Here is a 17,843-nt window from a genome sequence, read left to right as displayed (position 1 = left end):
CCTGCTGACCTCTAGAGAAACTTCCAGGAGAGCCTAGCTGCTTTAGAGCAGTCTGCCAGACATAAATGACAGCTTGGCTAACCGGGCTCCCACGTGGTGCAACTCCAGGGAGTACCATTCACACTGTAGTGTAAGTGACTGGAGGACAGCTCATTCTAAAGCAGGCACTGTGAATGGGACAATAGTTCCTAAGAGAGCTCAGTTCCTAAGAATCCAATAGCCACTCTATGTGCCCCTAATTGCAGGATTTGCCTTGCAATTTCCTGATTAATATCCCTCTCCAGCTCAAGGGCCTAGAGCCCCACTGGGCTCTCGTTGGACCCCTCTGGGGCCAGCAACATCAGCTGCTGGGGTTGCTTCTGTGTTGGGGGGAGGAAGAAGGGGGGTCCTGGCAGGAAGGGGCGGCCTACTCTGGTGGGATTCTGGAGAGAATGGAAGGAAGGGCAAGCTACGGAGGCATGTGCAGGGCTATAGCTCAGAGAACTGACAAGCGGAGCCAAGGTCCCCAGGAACCAACCTCGAGGAGCTGTTACCACCTGCAGATCTGAAGGGCGAGGGAAGACGTGGTGTCACTCGGCTGTACCAGGAGGAGGGACATTCCAGGTTAAGGGCGGTAAGGCCTCTGACAGCAGGGGCAGGGGGCAGGTCCCACCCTGAGGGGGTGGGGCTGGGAGCTGGAATCAGAGAGTGGCTACGGAGGGAGCGGGGCTCACCAAGGGGTCGCCACTGCCAGAAATGAGCACTGAAGCTGGGAAACATGGGGAAGAAACGCCCTAACCTCCTTCTCTTCCCATCTCCCGACCTCCACCAGGGAGCCTGCGTTCTCCAGGCTCCAGCAGAAGCCAGGGGACAGAGCCCAGATGATGCAGGACAGAGTGGGGAGGAGGGCTGAGGACAGGACAGCCGGCAGGGCCCCATCTTCTGTCTGTAGTTATGAACGTCTGTGAGCCAGGCCCTCTGCCAGGTGGCAAGGATCAGAGATGGAGCAGGTTGCAGTGCCTTGCACGGGCACGTGCATGTGCACACACACATCTATACTTGCAGCAGGTGATGGTGAAGCCAGGGTTAGGCTGACCTCATGGAGCCTAGGGCTCTTTGGAACATTCCCTTTAGATTTTCCCTCCTCGACAAGGCCTGCCTGCCACCCAGCAAGTCCAGGGCCGTCCTTACCCTTTCCCCTGGCACCTGCTTTCCCCGTGTGGCCAGCGGTAGGCGGATGGAGTGTCCCACACCCCATCATGTTCTTAGGCTGCCTACTTGAAGGATGTATACAGGCCTTCAGAGCAAGGAGAACCAGGGGAGCAGCGGGGGTGGGGTGGGGGCCTGCTCCTGTCATCCAGAGAGAGTCAAGGGGCCTGGCTTAGGCTGGGGGAGGGGGAGGTGCAGATGGACGAAGAGGAGACTCAGGAACATTCTGGAGTCACCTTGGCAGGCCGGCGATGGGGTGGATGTGGGGCAGAGCGGGGTGAGTGACGGGCCGCTGGGGCCCCACCCAGACTTTAGGAATCAGGACCTGCAGTTTCCAGAACCCCAGAGAGGAGAAGGCACCTTCCTCTGAGAGCTCCGGACTAGAGCTTCAGTAAGGCCCTGCCGCCCAGCAGTCTAGATGGACGGCACAAGTTCTCCCCTGGGGTGACTGTCCCCTGGGGACGCTGGGCAACATCTGGAGACATTTCTGGTCGTCACAACCGGGGCAGGTGGGTGCGACTGGCCTCTAGTGGGTCGAGGCCAGGGGCGCTGCTCCACGTGCTGTGATGCACAGGACAGCCCCACCACGGATGTCAGAAGATCGGGCCCCAGAGGTCAACCGCGCCCAGGGTGAGAAGCCTCGACACTCAGGAGCGGGGATTCAGGCCCTGCTGGGAGCCCCCCAACTCTCGGCCTTCCCGTCCCCCGCCCCGAGAGGCCCCCTCGAAGCCACACAGAAAGGCCAGATGTCAATGAGTCACTTACAGTTTATTTTTGCCTGAAAGTGTTTCACATGTCTGAACACAGCTACGTGACAGTAGTATTAACCATCAGGAAAAGCAACGGTGCGAAGGGGAAAGGTGGCATGTCTCGGTTCTTCTTTTTTTTTTTTTTCTTTTTCTTTTTTAAAGTTTTTTGCTTCTGCTTCTTCCTGCACCAGAGTGCTGTAAAGTATAGGACCGGAGGGGAGAGAATAAAACCAAACAACGGAAAACGACGACGACAACGACAAAAAAAAAGGACCGAACACAAAACGGACACACTCACGCACACACGAAATAAAACCTGGCACGTAAAATGAATTAAGACTGAAACCCAATTTCTTTTTTTTTTTCCTTTTTTAAAAAAATGAGGGCGTAGTCGGGGGGTAATAAAGTCTACCTAGCAAAGTATAAAACGACAAAAGCATGGTTTCCATTGAATAAGATTAAATATATATAAAACAATTACATCGACAGGGGCGTGGGTCTGGAGGTGCCGAGGGCAAGTATTTGTGCTAAACCAACAGAATGGGGCTTGGGGGAGAGGGGACCCCAAGTAAACCATAAAGGGGCTGTTCTGTACAGTGAGGGCTTGTTAAGAAAAAGCCGACTGTTTACAAAAGAAACGGAGGTTGGTTTGTCTTCGGGACAGGTGTGGGGGCGAAAGGGGCGTCTGCGCTGCAGTGGCCACATCCATGGGGGTGGGGCGGGCAGTCAGGATGGTGGAGGCAACGTCTGTCTCTTCTCCCAAGAGACCATGCAAAGAGGCGGGCATGCATGAGGAGACCACGGGAAGCACAGGATGGCGGGGAGGCCACAGGTGGCAGAGTCTCAGTCGGGGACGGGAACAGCAGAGGCCCGCGGAGATGGGAGCTCTCCGGGGGTGGGGGCGGGGCAGCTCTTCTGGGGGATGGACCAGGGAGGATAGGTTAGCACCCCCCCCTCCAAATGTGTCAAAGGGGGCCGAGAGAAAGAGTTGGGGCCCTAGGGGAGCAAGACTACAACGTGGGGACCCCACTCCTGCTCCTCCCCCCAGCCTGACCCCCACCCCATGGGGCGGTCGGAAACATCGGGGAATGGGAAACACAGTGGCAGGTGGGCGGGAGGACAGACGGACCGACAAGAGAGCATTAGCTTACAGAATCCATTACGAAAGAGCAATTAATTTTCCAAGGAGGTTCTTTTTTGTTTTTTTTTGTCTGTTTGTTTCCTTTAAAAAAATAACAATAATACTACCACTACCCCGACAGCTGACTGGCTTATACAGTACTACAGGCCAGGGGCGGGCGGGCGGAGGGAGGGAGGGTGAAAGACTTCATAAATAAGAGGCAGGTCCCAGACCCGCAATTTGTCAACATTTCTTAAATAGGAGCATTATTTAAATCTTATGTACAACAAGAATCACTTTGCATAGCAATGGCGAGGACACAGGACGGGTGTGATGACTGACGGGTCTTCTTGTCCCAGTGGCGGGGGCCAGTTCTCAGCCGGAGCCTCTGAGGAAGAAAGCATCCTCGGCGGCCCTCGAGGTCTCGTGATGGTGGCATCAGAGTTGACTTTTCCCACACGGCATTAAACACAAAGGCAAAGAAAATCCACGAAGGGTCCCTCCCTCCCCAAGCCCCCCACCCCCACCCCCTCCCCGACCCGCTGACGCTCCGCTGTTGCTACAAAGTCCATTTTAGATCAGGTCAAGGTTTCCAATTATGAAGCTAAAAGAATTAGGCGGGGGCTGGGCGTGCTTACGGACCCCCCTCCCCACCCCCTCCCCCCTCCGCCCTCTGCCCCCAGAAAGACTCCCCCATCTATCTCACAGCCGGGACGCTGGGGGTGGGCCCCCAGGACCGGCCGCTCTACGGCTAATAGTTGAGAGTGCTGCGGCTGCAAACTCCGCCCGCCCGGCCGAGGCTTCACCAGGCTTCTGTGTAGCGCACGTCCACCTCCTTCAGGTTGGGAAGCTTGGCCTGCGGGGGAGCAAGAAGCATTTGGTCCCTTCCTGAGCCTGGCAGTGCCTAGCTCCACTCCCCACCTGGTCACTGGGGGTTCCTTGGAGCTCGGAGCTGGGTGACCTCAGGGAGAATCTCAGGTGGGATGTGCCCGGCCCCAGAGAAAGCAGGCGACAGCTAGAGAGGGCAGGCGATGGCTCCTGGGATTCCATGCCCGCCCCTCAGAGAGGCTTCGGATCCCTGGCTTTGCAGGTGGGAAGCCCAGGGTGTGAGCCCCAGCCTTGCCACTTGCTGGCTGCGACACTGGGCAGACGATCCAGCCTCCGGGACCCTCAGTTTCCCTATCTGTGGAGTGAATTCCAGTCTAGCTCCAGGACGGCCCCCAGGATGGTGTTAGGGATTAAATACCAAATGCACAGCAAGCCCAGAGCACCCCCGCCAGCGCAAGGTTGTGTCTACAGACGGGACCCCTCTCACTTCTATGGTCCTCATCACCATCAGAAGTCAGGCAGGCGAAATAACACGGGATCACCACAAGCTGCAGGTACCTGGGGTCTGTGGATTCTTCCCACCCAGCATTCCCCCAGGAGGATGTCGCTAGGCTACAGACTCCACCTGATACTCCTCAGAGCTGCTTCTTGCTCTCCATCCCTCCACCCAGATACTGCCTCGCTTCCCTCTTTTATAAACGGTGGGCTTTTCCTTAACGAGCCTTCACTGTACAAGAGGCTGCTCACTGGTCTCCTGCCTTTCCTCCTCCCTTCCCAACTTTCCCGTGCACTGGCCAGTGCACGCACACATACACACATGTGCACATGCGCACAGCTATGCACATACATGCACACACACACAATTCTTCACTGCTTCTCTCCTGTGTTGCATAACCCTCCATGGCTCCCTATGGCCCAGACACAGGTTACACACGGGGTCTGCACTCACCAGTGTGGCATTGTAAAAAGAACGTTTAAGGAAACCTTTCAAAATTAGGAGACTGCCACAGAAGAATCCAGACTTCCAGGGTCTCATGAAAAAAAAAGGGAAGATCTAGCTGGACTGGGCAGTGAACTCTGTGACCTTACCTGCCTGGTGCAGAACGGAGGCTGCCCCCACCACCCTGCCCCCTCCAAGGCGGGCAGTCTCCAGTCTGCCCCCAGTCCCCGCAACACAGAGTCTGGGCGTCACTGACCAGTACCATCAAGCTGGCACCATTGTGAGTTTCCCGATTGTGGGAAAATAACACATGGACTGAAAGTGACTTCTTCATGGCGGCTCACGCCCACCTTTCCTGCTTGGTCTCAGGAGTGTTTGCATCTTTGCTTCCTCACCTTTCACATGCACGGGAATCCTTGGGGGAGGGGTTAAGAGGCCCATTTGGATTCAGCAGGTCTGGGAGCCCTGGACCTTCTGACTAGCCCCCAGGGCGGGCACTGGGCCGACTCCAGCCTGGCTCCTTCCTGCATCCACTGCCTCCCCTCCCCTGTGCTTCTTGGGACCCTAGCTATCTCTTCTCCTCTGCTTGGCAAACTCACTTCTCCAAACCCCCTTTTGTGGAGACCCTTCTGGCCCAGTGAACGGAGCTGGCTGTCCCCTTCCTGCTGGCCCCCGAGCCCTGGCCTGCCCTGGTGGGCTGCTCTTGTCTGTCTGGCAGGATTGAGCTTCTTCCCGGGCAGGGGGGAGGCAGCTGCTCCTCGGCGGCCCTGTCGCCAGCACAGGCCGGGCACACAGTAGGTTCTCCAAGAGCATCTAGAGGCTTGGCCAGTGAGCAAGCCCAGGGCTACAGCTCTGGCTGAGCTGGAGGTGGGAGTGGAGAGGGGAGACCCTGCTGCAGGTGGCCTCAGCCAAGGCTGCTGCAGGACCCCCTCCAAGTGGCTTCCAGGGTGCCCAGGCACTGGCACACTGGGGCACCATCTGGCCTCCTGGCCCAGCCCTCGTTCCCAGGGCGCTGGTTCCCTGCGGCCTCGCCCACTCCTTCTGGGGCAGCTGGTGCGGGTGCAGGATGACAGGGCGGCAGGAGGCTGCTGAAGGCCCAGCCCTGCCAACTCCCCAAGACAAGCTTTTTTACAAAAAACATGTGACCTGCCTTCTGCCACTCAGATCCTCCCTTCTCCCAATTTTATCTTGCCAGTGTCACCTGGGCTGCCGGTCCAGGCTCTGACCGGGGTGACTGCACCAGCCCCATGAATGTTCTCCCTGCTTCTACTCTTGCTCGGCCCCTCCCCTCAAAAATTTTATTTTCCACGTAGCAGCCAGAACAAACCTTTAAAAGCATAACTCACCACCCTGCTTAGAGTCTCTGAAAGCTTTCTTTCTGCTGGACTTGGAGGAAGCCCAGGGTCCCCCCGTGACCTGTGAGGGCTTATTCAGGCTGGCCCCAGTCGGCTCTCTCTCTCACCTTTTAGTTCCATTTGCCACAAAGTCCGTTTGCGTCAACTCTTTCTGCCTCAGGACCATTGCACTGGCTCTTCCTCTCGCCTGTTGCATCCTTGGCCTTTTAACTTTTGGGTCTCAGCTTATGCAGCCTCTACTTCAGAGGGACTGTCCCTGATCATCCCATGCCTGACAGGCTCCCTATTTCCAATCGACCAATTCCCTGCTGGCTTCCTCTTTGTCATTCCTTTGAACCTGCCAGTATTTTATTTATTGGCTTATACGCTGATGTAATAGCCTATCCTGCTGGAGAATGAGCTCCGTGAGGGCGAAGTGTTAGTATCTAGATGCTGGCTGGAGGGAGGGAGGGAAGGAGGGAGGGAGGAAGAAAAGAATGAATTACCTTCAGATCTTCGTAGGTGTCAGCCGAGAGCTTGGTGCTGTTCATGTTTAAACTACAGAGACTCTTCATGGCTGTACGAGAACAGACAGACAGACGGTCATTAGATCAGTGAGACCCCACAAGGGGCAGCTGCAGGTATGGGATGGTCAAGCTGGGGGACTGAGTGTGGTCGCCAAGGCCCCTGTTTAGGAGATGGGGCGAGGGAGGCGGAATTTGAGAGGCTCAGCTGGGGCTCCACTAGGTACAGAAAGTCTATTTCAGGCATGTGCTGGTCTGAATTGGGTCCATATTCTCCACTGCCCTCAGCCTCCCTCCCTCTGGTCCCTCTGTTGTGCCTCCCCACTGCCTGGACCCCAAACGTCCCCAGAGCTTGAGAGCCACACCCCGGACCAGCCCCAACAGGCCAGGCCTGGCCCTTCCCCCAAGCAAAGCCTGGGAGCTCTTCCAGTAGGAGCTGACTCAGGGCCTGGACTCTCAGATGCAGGCCTCAAACTTCGGTTTGCGTCAAGAGTCACATGGGGAGCCTGTCAAAGACATGATGTCCTGTCCCACTCCCGGAGATGCTGAGCAGGGGGTTGGAGTGGGGCCCAGGAATCTGCATCGTTACCCAGGCCCCCCACCCTGCTGTGTGACTCCAGTGACAGTGTCCAAGGGGCACACTGGCAGAGAAGTGGCTCCAAACCTCACCCTCTCTGCTCTCCATTAGCCCTGTCACCCGCCCCCACCCCCTCCCACGCCATCGGGAATCTGCCAATGACCTTGCAGGGGACACGGCCACCGCCCAGCATGCCTCCCCCTTGGCTAACTCCTCCATGGGTGTCTTGCACACCCAGCCCAGTCACCCCCGTGGAGAGCCTTGCTCAATTCCTCCAGCTGAGGCACGGGCCTCTCATCTAAAGCAACGGGTCTGAAATCGGGAAATGCAGATCCCCAGCCTCAATGCCACCCGGAAGCTTAGTCCAATAGATGGGGATCAGGGTACAGGATCTGGCATCTCAAGGGCCCCAGAGTATTGTGTGGCTCCTTCTATTAGGGCTGCGCTTCTCAAACTCTAGTGCACACAGGACGCACCCAGGTGCCTTATTAAAATACAGTTTCCGAGTGAGGGGGTCTGGGCAGGGCCTGAGCGTCCGCATTTCTAAGGAGCTCCCAGTGATGCTGCGGCTGCTGGTCGGGAAGCATGGCCACAACGTCCGGGGACACTTTCCTTGAACTTGGTCTCTTGGGCTGACAGTGTCAGGAGGGTATGGGCTGGACCTTACTCATCTTTTTCTTTCTCCCCTAGACTAGAAGCTCCATGAGGACAGGGAGATTTCCTCCTGGTTTGTCCCAGGACCTAGAATGGCCCCTACACACAGTAGGTGCTCAGTGGACACCTGTTCAATGAATAAATGAATACGCTCCAGCACACAGCAAAGCGCACAGTGCCAAGTTGGTGCTCAGCCAGAGTTCACTGACTGACTGAGCGAGTGAGTGAGTGAATGGATGGATGGATGGATGAAGTGGGCCCGCACCCTCCCCGGCAGCCCCTTCGTACTCACAGCTGAGGGCCAGCAGGCCGGCGTCGGTGACGGGCGTCTCGCACAGGTTCAGCACCTGGAGCATGGTGAGGTGTTCCGACAGGAGCCGCAGGCCGGCGTCTCCAAACTGTGGGCACAGGACCTCTCAGCCCTGGAGACCGATTCAGGCCTCCCCCGGGCACCCCAAGGAAAGGACCCGAGGCTGGGGCAGTGGGAGGACGGGGTGGGGACAGAGCCCAGCTCCTGGGCCCACGGCCCTCCAGGTATTGGGTCTGGGTTGCTCTCGCTTCTCTGCAAAGATTCAAACGCCTCTCCCGACCTGGGTTTGAGTCTGGCTTCTGCCTGTGGACGCGGGCCAGACCATGGCCCTCCCTGGGAGTCAGCTTCGCCTCTACGGAGGGGGGCTTTGAACTCAGCAACTCCCGGATGCGAGAGGGAGCTGAGGCGGCCGTTCCCCACAGCTGGGACAGTGGGATGGGGAGGGCCGGGCCTGGAAGGCGGACTGCTGGGAACGCCCAGGTTTCTCTGCTATAAAATGAGGGCGACGGTGGCCCCTACACTCCACACGTGCTGCACGAGTGCTGACCCATGAGAAGCGCTTGACAGCTCGAAGTACACTGAGCATGGGCAGCAAGCACAGCGGTCTTTATTACAACGAAGAGACCCACAGGCTGCCCGCGCTCCCCAGGCAGGCTCGCAAGACCCTGCTTCTCAGCTCTGTCTCCTGGTGCCTCTGACACCGCTGGGCATGTCCCTGCCTGGGGCCTCGGCGACTCCAGCTGCAAAATGGGCCACTGGGCTTCGTGAGGTCCCAAACCGCCTCTGGCCTGGGGGAACTGGGTGCTGAGCCGGGAAGGGTGTAGTAGTCAAGTGACTGGGCCCGTGGGCTCTGGGCAGAAAGGCCAGCCATGGAGGAGGGCACAGGGTGGGCACGAGGCTGGGGTGGAGGGCGGGCAGGGAGGCGGGGGCGGGGGCGCAGGCACGGGCGGGCGGTCGCACCTGAGTGGACCACAGGTTCAGCTGCTTGAGAGAAGGCAGTTTGATGAGGTGCTCGGCGCAGGCACTGGTTACGTTGGTGAAGGCCAGACTGAGGTTCTCCAGGTTTCCGAAGGAGCCAGAGCTCAGCAAACGAGCCAAGTCTGCATCCTGCAAACAGACCGACAGGCGGGGTCTTGGGGAGGCCGGGGGCTGCCGGGGGCTCCCAAGACCCTGAGCCTTCCCAACCCCCTCCCCACCTCCTTTCCCTTGACCCCCAGAGAGCTGTCGCTGGGGGCGGCAAATCCCCAGGAGCCGAGGCGATGGCACAGCTTGGTGGGTTGGGCTGAGGGGGGTGTCAGGGAGGGAGGGGCTGCCTCCATGTCCCCATGGGTGGCAGCTGCGGGCGGAGGAGAAAGCCTTCAGTGCCATGACTCACACCTTGAGTCACGAGCTGGGGTGTTCCAAGGCCACAGCCCTCCCTTGGGCGTGCGTGTGTCTCCCAGGCAGCAGCTTATGTCCATTTCCCACATACAAACACTGAGGCCCCTCAACTCTAAGGCCTGAGCACTAGGCTGTGAGATTCTTGAGGGTAACATACATTCTCCCTTTCATCTTAGTGATAGAATCCTTGAGTTTTAGCTGCCACCTGGCTGCCCTGAATTAAAGCTCATTTCCCAGCTAGGTGTGGCCATGTGCTAAACCTGGACAATGGTCTAAAAGCAGGCAAGTCAAGCAGAGCTTCCATGAAGGTCCTTAAAAGGAAGGGGCATGTTTGCCTCTTCCTCCTTCCTGATGGCTGGCATGGAGACAAGATGGCTGGAGCTTGAGCAGCCTTTTTTGGACCATGAGGTGGAAGCCATGTGCTAAGCATAGTGGGGCAGTAGGATAAAAGGAACTAATGTATCTGGTACATTAAATGTTTAATGTATACTAGCTCCTACTACCATTCTGATTAATAACTGGTAACATGTTACTATTAACAATAATCTACTCCATGTTTGGTTTCCTGTAGCCTGGTTCCCTCCTGGAAAAGCTGTCCTGGCAAGTATCACAGGGTCCTTGTTCACCCGCCATCACCTCCAGCAGACACTGTCTGCCGCTGCCAGCAGGGAGCACAGACCCACCTTCCTCCCTCCACCCGGCCCGGCAGGAGAAGGAAAACAACTCACTGTGGACTTGGAGGGCAGTGTTAGCCTTGTGGGCCCGCCTTTCCTTTGCTGCAACAGAAACCAGGCTGATTACGACCCGTCCTTCTCCCTGAGCTTCCTCCCTGTGACCCTACCTCCACGACCACCACGCATGGCGCCATTCTCACTTCTTGGTGGTAGGAAGCAACGTGGTGGTCTTGGTCTCAGGGGCGGACCCCAGACAGGGTTTGAGCACAGGTGGTCTATTCCCAAGACTCGCTAGCAGGGGAGGGGGAAGAGAGATGGCAAAGGCCCCTGAGGGAAGGGGGTGTTATCGGTCCAGCTACCATGGGGGCCTCTGGGAGACGGGGGAGGAGTCACGTCTAGGGGATCTCCCTCTGGAGGGGAGGGAGCTGGAGGGTTTAGACACCCTCTCCCATGAGTCAGTGGTTCAGAGCTGCTCCAGGAGACCAGGCGGCGGGAATTCCCGCCACTTCCGTCCTGCTGTGCATGCGTGTGGACAGAGAAGGCCCTGTGGCCAAGAGGTGCAGGTGCTGCATTTGGAGGTCAAGCCCCCATGCATGAGATGGGATGTGGGGATGAGGGGGAGCAAGGGTGGGCAGGTGACTGCCATGCACAGCTCTGGGGTGAGGCAGGATGCAGTCCTGGCCAGGCCCTGGACAAGCTGTGGGACTTTGGGCCACTGACTTGACCTCTCTGTGTCTCTGATCATCTGGAAAGTGGCAGGTGCTAATCCCGACCACTTTGGGTCTGGAGGAGGATTCAATGAGATAGAGGCCCAGGGAGGTGCAAGTAACAGTCCCCAGGCTCTGCTCTACTGCACCCCAGCCGCTGTCTCGGCCGGCCTGGCACGGGAGGCCCCGGGAGTTGGCTGTGGACTCACCAGCTCCTTCAGCTCCCGCTGCCGGTCGCACAGCTGCTCGTACATGCGCTTCCCCACGCCCGTGCTCTCCAGGGTTGAGATGATCTGAAGCTGGGTGTCGTTGTTGTCGATAATGTTGTATTCCAGCATCAAGCACAGGATCTGCCCGGGAGCCAGGGATGTGTTACCGCCGGCCTGCGACTCCGGGCCGGGCTGCCCCGTGTAGGCGTAGAGGGCCAAAGAGCCCGCCCAACAGCCCCACTCTCCAGAAAGGGGGCCTAGAGATCAGCTCAGCACACCTCGTGCACCCCAAGGGTCTTATTCCGAAAATCAGCAACCTGCTCTTCGGTCTGCAATGTCGTGTGACATTGGACAGATCACCGACCTCCACGGCCCACCTGTACAAGGCGTGTTAGTGGACACCCAGCTGAGCGCACAGTAGGCTCTTGGCAAATGCACATAGAAACGACATATGCCAGGCCCCTGAGGGTTGGGAGAGAGCCCAAAGACACAACACCTGTTTCTACCCCTGGCTCTTCCCCTGGTGCCTGGCACACAGTAAGTCCTCCAGACGTGCGCACTGCACTGCACTGCAGCCCCGGGGTACACGTGCACTGCGCAGCCTCCTGGAGGGCCTCGCCTGCTGCGCGTGCACAACTTCCTTCCCAGCCCCGCCTGCCCGGATCCACACGCCGACGGCCCTGCCTCCGAGATCCCCTTTCCCATGGCTCCTCACTCGCCAAGCAGAGCCCACTCGGCCCAGGTCCTCACGCCACCGCTCGCCTGCCTCCTGTCCTCTGCTCACCCCCTGTCCCCACGTCCCCCTGCACAAGGCAGTCAGGACCAGCATCTGGACCAAACTTCAAGCTCCTCACCAGGCCTTTTCAGGCACGTCCAGCTGCATCCTGAACTTCTTGCCCCCTTGACTCACTATATTCTCGCCCCCCCGGCCCTGTTCTTCCACCAAGCCTCTTGCCAGAGGGCCTTGGCACGTGCTGTTTGGAGTGCTCTGCTCCTGCCTTCTTGCTAACTTCTCCTTGGTCCTCAGATCTCACCCTAACTCTCACTTGCACAAGAAGCTCTGGTGGTAAATTCTTTGACACTCTTCCCGCTGAGAGATGAGGCCTGATTCCCATCCCTTGACTATGGGCCGGCCTTGGCGACTCCCTCCCAATGGGCAGACGTGGCGGAAGTGCTCCTGCCTGACTTCTGAGGTTAAGTTAGGAAAAGTGACATGGCTTTCGCCTGGTCTCTCTTTGGACAGTGGCTCTAGGAGCCCCAGGCTTCTGGGACTTCGGGGCAGATGGTGAGGATCGGGTGACAGGTGATGTCAGGGGCTGGGGCCGAGGGTGTGCTCGCTGGTGAGTGGGAACCCTACAACCCTGAGGCTGCTGCGTGCAGAGACCTGGCAGCCCAGGCTACTCCAGCCTCCACTGGGTGAGTGCCCTGAGGCAGGGGCCGGGAATGCGGGTGAACAAGCCTCGGAGATGACCCAGCCAGCCCGTGTGACTGTGACCAGGGGAGACCAGAGCGAGAACTGGCCAGCTGAGCACAGGCACCCCACGATGCGTGAGCAAAATCAAGGAGTATTGTTATTTTAAGCCCCCATTTGGGGTGGTCTGTTATGCAGCAATAGACGAGCAGAACAGAAACCTTCTGGATCCCTCTGACCAACACAGATCATGAGGGAAACTGAGAAACTGTTGGACGAAGGCCGCTCGCTCCCGCTAAGCTCAGGGGGCTGGGACGGCACCCGCCTCCGTATCCCCAGCTCCCGTAACAGCTCTGGGCTCTCAGAAGGCACTCAGTCAACGAGAAGGAAGCACCGGGCGAGCCAGCAGCCCGCCGGGGCCTCGGGCCGGCTCCTTACCTCCACCATGGTCTGGTTCCCCCTCAGCGCCAGGAGCATGCAGGGCCCCAGCTTGTTTTCCGCCAGGGAGAGCAGGAACTTTTTGGTCTTGTAACAGGAGCCCATGAGGATGTGCACCTGCGAGAGGAGACGGACCAGCTGAAGGGCAGCGACCGCGTGGGGCTGTGGCCCTCGGCACCTGCCTCTAGCACACCGGAAGGATCACAGAACCAGACGTTTATCAGAACCGCCCCCCCCGCCACACCCCCTCTGGACACCAGATCTGAAATAATCAGATTCAAAAGACCCCTCTGACACGGAGGAACCTGGAGGACACTGTGCTAAATGACATAAGCCAGTCACAAAGGGGCAAATCGTGTAGAATTCCACTCGTGAGGGACTACACCAGTCAGATTCATGGGGACAGAAAGCAGAATGGTGGGGGCCGGGGGCCAGGGGCTGGGGCTGCGGAGTTTGTGCTTAATAGACATGGAGGGTTTTCCGTTGGGGAAGGTGAAGAGTTCTGTGCATGGATGGTGGCAACGGCTGCACAACGTGATTGTACTTTATGCCACAGAACTGTACACTCGAATACGGTTACGATGGTAAAATCTATGTCATGTACATTTACCACCCCCGCCCCCCCTCCCCAAGCCCTGCTCCCCTCAGGACTCTGCTGACATTTGCCCTCTGGCTTCTCAGCACTGTTCAACCTGGCGGAAATTTCTGGGCAGCCCTTGCTCGGGGGTGCATGAGCCCAGCCTCGCACGTGGGACAGGGAACATCACGGAGCCCCAGCTCCCCTTCCCAGGCCCTCTGTGAGCTCCAGAGGCATTGTGAGCGATTGTCTGCCCCAGAAATCCAAGAACTGGCAAACTCTGCTCCATCCTGGCTTATATTCTTTCTGGTGTATCTAGAGGCCAGGCCAAAGGGCAGGGGTCCCCAAGCAACAGGGCTGGGCGGGGGGGCCCAACACCTCGTTTGCTCCCCTCGCCACTTCAAGCAATAGTGAATGCCCTTCCGTGGTGGGAAACGGCAGCCTAATCAAGGGCACCTTTTCCGTGCCATGTGTCTCCATGGAAACGAGGCAGTGCCATCCCAGGGGCTGCCTGCTCCTTCCCCATGGATGTTTCCTTCTGCTCCATCATGAACAACTCTGGCACACAAACGCCACCTCTCTGGCTGGGAAGCTGCCAGCTCGTTGAGTTCTCTCTCACACTCAGTCCCCACAGCCAGGGGTGGGGGGACCACCAGGCGTTGCCATGGCGATGCTGTGACATCAGAGGCGCCTCCGTGAGCGGTGAGAGAGAGGTGGCACAGGCAGGCAGGGCCAGCACTTCCAGGATGCACAGGGCACTCAAAAGGGACTGGTCAGGCAGCAGGTGAGGAGGGGAGGGCAGGTACGTTTAAGGAAAAGGACCTAAAAATAAGTTCCTTTCAAGAATGGTTCCAGGGACAGTGCCGGAGTTGTTGTCACTGCACAAACCTGGACGCTGAGTTCACTGCTCGAGCCTGATGAGCAGCTCACCCCCTGAACCGGTTTCCCGGAGGGATGAGAACAACTGCAACTGTCACTTCCGTCACTTGCGAGCCCTCACTGCGCGAGGCTCTGGCTCAGCCTCTCGCATCTATTATCGCACGCAGTCGCCATGGTAACCCCGTGAAGCCAATTCCACTCTCCCTGTTCTACAGATGAGGAAACGGAAGCCCAGGGAGGCAAGTCAGTGGCCCAGGGTCACCAAGCTAGCACGGAGCCGAGCTGCGATCTGAACCAGGTGTGGCTGACGCCCAGGCTTTCTCATGCTTGGGAACACTCCTGATGGCAGAATGGAGCTGGCGTTGGCAGCAAGCCAGACAGCTGAGGTTGCTGGCCACCTGGGGGAGCATCTGCCCTCGGGGAGGGGAGTCTCTGCCTCCTTTCAGGAGCTGGACACTCTGACAGTGGAAGAAGGGGCTGGCTCTGGACAGCATGGGCCTGGGTTAAGGGAGGGACATGGAGGCTGAAGGCCTGTGTGACCTCAGGCAAGCCACTGTACCTCTCTGGGCCTGTTTCAACACAGATGTAGTTAAGGGATAGGGTACTGTGAAGATTAAGAGATAGTGCCCGTGAGGGATGCCCGGCACAAAGAAAGTACCAGAAGTCACCACCGCTGCAGGTACTGGTTTGGTGACCTCGGATCTCTCATCTCCAGGGTGGACGATCACCCTGGCCTTGGCTTCTCGTTGCAAGGATTGGATGAGCTGGTAGATGCGCAGTGCCTTCTAGAATCCCTGTGCACGCGAAGCACTCAGTCCCTGGGACCTCACACTGCTGCTGTGATAAACTGTGAGCTGGGGCAGCCAGCGCCACACTCCTCAGCTGCCTGGTCTGTACACTGGGGTGACAGGAAGCGACAGCTCCACACAGAGCTCAGTGAGACGGAGGCATTTCATGCCCTTGGCTCGGCGCAGGCTCAGATAAGAAATGAGGAAGGGACCCTCGTGGTCCTCACCACCACGACCTTCACCATCAGCATCGTTTTAGCCTAGAAATTCCCGGGCTAGCCACGGCCGGCTCTTCACTAGTCGGGAGAGGCAGAGCCAGCGCAGGGGCCCGCTCCACGTACCATGCTGGCGAACAGCTCCCCGTCGTCGTCGCAGGCCACCCCTCCGGGGCTGTAGAGCTGGAACCAGCCGTCTTTGCCGGCCCGCACGCTCAGCAGGCACGAGTGGACCTGCCGCAGAGGAGAGGCACCGGGGTCAGACCCTCGAGGCCCCGGCGAGAACAGCGCCCTGTGTCTACACACGCGGCTGCCGAGGGCCGCAGGAGTCCTGCAGGGAAGGACCTGTTTCACCTTGCTTAGTCCAGCGCCTCCCAGCCTTCTATCAAATTCCACGGAAGGCCTTTTGGGAAAAACCGTGGTCCCCATAGACCAGGGAGCTCCAGCCATCAGCCACCAGCTCCGTGGAGGAGGGTGGGGCCGGTTTGGTTGGTTGCCCTGAATAAAAGCAGCCTGTGGCCCAACCGAGGGGAGGCTCCAGGCCACTGCACAGACGTAGCCCCCTTTTGTGGGGGGGTGGCATTCCTTTTCTCTCCCCTCTCTGTGTCTCTAACCCTTCTCTCTTGCTCTCTGCCCCCCTTTCTCTCTGAACCTCCGCCCCACTCACTCTTTGGGTTTCTGCTCCCCCCACTGCGGACCCTTACCCTCCGGGGGACTGCTTTCTTCCCTCCTTGAGTTTCCTATCTTCACCCTCACGTGAGAGCACGGTCCCCCTCTCCAGTTGTCCGCCCCCTCACTGGGTCTCTGTCCCGCTACCTGCTCTCTGGGACCCTGCCACCCTCTCTTTGGGTCTCATCTGCACCTCCTTCTGAGTCTCTGTGCCTCTCCCTGGAAGGGACTCTGTCCAGGGCGGGGGGCAATTTCAGTGCCGGAAGCCCAGCTCTCTCTCTGCCTTTCAACATCCTCCCCAGTGCCTGGTGTGTCAGTGTGTGGGTGGGCGTGTGTACGTGTGTGCAAACACATGTGCGTGTGCGTGTGTTTGTGTTTGGGAGGAATCCCACATCCACCCTGGCCCCTGCTGTGACTGCAGAGAGAGAGGGAGGGAGGGAGGGAGGGAGAGAGTGAGAAAGAGGGAGGGAGGGAGAGAGAGAGAGAAAGGAAGAGAGAAAGAAGGAAGGAGAGAGAGAGAGGGAGGGGGGCAGAGAGACAGAAACGTGGGCCTTTGTTCCTCCTATTCCTCCTCCTCAGAAGACAGAGGAGAGAACAGCCCCACCATGTCCTTCAGGAGAGGACAATCTGCTGCCAAGAGTCACTTACTCACAGATACTCAAGTGATCACGACTCACACACAAGTAAACAGAAGACAGAGGTGGTGGGGCTTGGATTTTCCCTCTGAGTTGGAAGAATATCAAACGTTAATTTATCTACTTCAAAGAAATACAGACCCAAGACTATGAAACTCCATTCAACAAATATAGCAAAACGCTTATAAAACAACTTTGGCTCCACTCAGGAGGGAGAAGGTGGGAGGGGAGACAGAGGAAGAGAAGAGGAGAGAAAATCAGAGGCAGGCCCAGGGAGGGGAAGGGAGGGGAGGCGAGGCGCCAGGCTGGTCCAGGAGCGGGTCCTCTCCCAGGCCCTCCTCTCCTCACGGATGTTCCCGGGGCCTGGAAACCTCGCTCCCAGCTCTTGGCTCTGAAGCTCTGCTGTGGGAAGCAGCTGGTGCCACTTTTATTCCCCAACTTCAAAGTCTGTGTTTGAAATAAAGGCCCACTTTCCAGGGGAATTCTGAGAATCTGTCTTCATGCACGGCAAGGAAAGCTAAGGTTTCGGAACCACGGAGACCATCACTGGTATCTGACCGTTTGAAAGCTGCCCATCCACCATTTCCGCTTTTTCCCATCGCACCCGAGGATAGCCTTTGGAACCCGGGTTTGGAATCACAGTGTTTTAGAACTAGATCCTTCTAGAGTAGGTTTTACAGCATGGCCTGAAGACAACATATTTTGGCTCCATTGAGAATAACTCGCTCCCTCCTCTGCCCATCCTTATCCTCCTGCTCCAGTGGGGTGCATGTGGCTGGGTCTGTCCCTGCCTGGGAGCCAGACCCCCTCACATCCTGGAATCCATGCACACAGAGAAGGGGGCTGGGAGCTCCTGCTCATCTCTGCAGCCCCCAGCCCAGCGTGAATGCTACAGAGCCAGCTTCAGTACAGGCTTGGGAGCCAGACTCCCTGGGTTTAAATCCTGCCTCAGCCATGTACCAGCTGTGTGACCTTGGGGATGGAACTCAACTTTAGTTTTCTCAACTCTCAAAGGAGGGTAATTCTGATATAAATCC

The 17,843-nt window shown here is 58.0% G+C and overlaps 1 protein-coding gene across 4 annotated transcripts in view; it reads right to left on the bottom strand.

Moving 5' to 3' along the window:
* Positions 1–1,937: 1,937 nt before the first annotated feature.
* CMIP (c-Maf inducing protein) overlaps positions 1,938–17,843 on the bottom strand; it is a 240,906-nt gene continuing 225,000 nt past the window's right edge. For all 4 annotated transcript variants that reach the window (XM_023637379.2, XM_023637380.2, XM_070262099.1 and 1 more), the window contains 8 exons: positions 15,629–15,736; positions 13,044–13,160; positions 11,195–11,335; positions 10,333–10,380; positions 9,185–9,331; positions 8,207–8,312; positions 6,666–6,736; positions 1,938–3,913 (listed from right to left, as the gene is read on the bottom strand). In XM_023637379.2, the coding sequence (XP_023493147.1) occupies positions 3,860–3,913; positions 6,666–6,736; positions 8,207–8,312; positions 9,185–9,331; positions 10,333–10,380; positions 11,195–11,335; positions 13,044–13,160; positions 15,629–15,736 (792 nt within the window). In that variant the 3' untranslated portion in view covers positions 1,938–3,859. The remainder of the gene's footprint in view (positions 3,914–6,665; positions 6,737–8,206; positions 8,313–9,184; positions 9,332–10,332; positions 10,381–11,194; positions 11,336–13,043; positions 13,161–15,628; positions 15,737–17,843) is intronic.

This window comes from Equus caballus, chromosome 3 (assembly GCF_041296265.1).
Source record: "Equus caballus isolate H_3958 breed thoroughbred chromosome 3, TB-T2T, whole genome shotgun sequence".
NCBI classification, from domain to species: Eukaryota; Metazoa; Chordata; class Mammalia; order Perissodactyla; family Equidae; genus Equus; species Equus caballus.
Note: the sequence above shows the minus strand (reverse complement) of the source record. Positions and strands in the feature narration are given on the sequence as shown.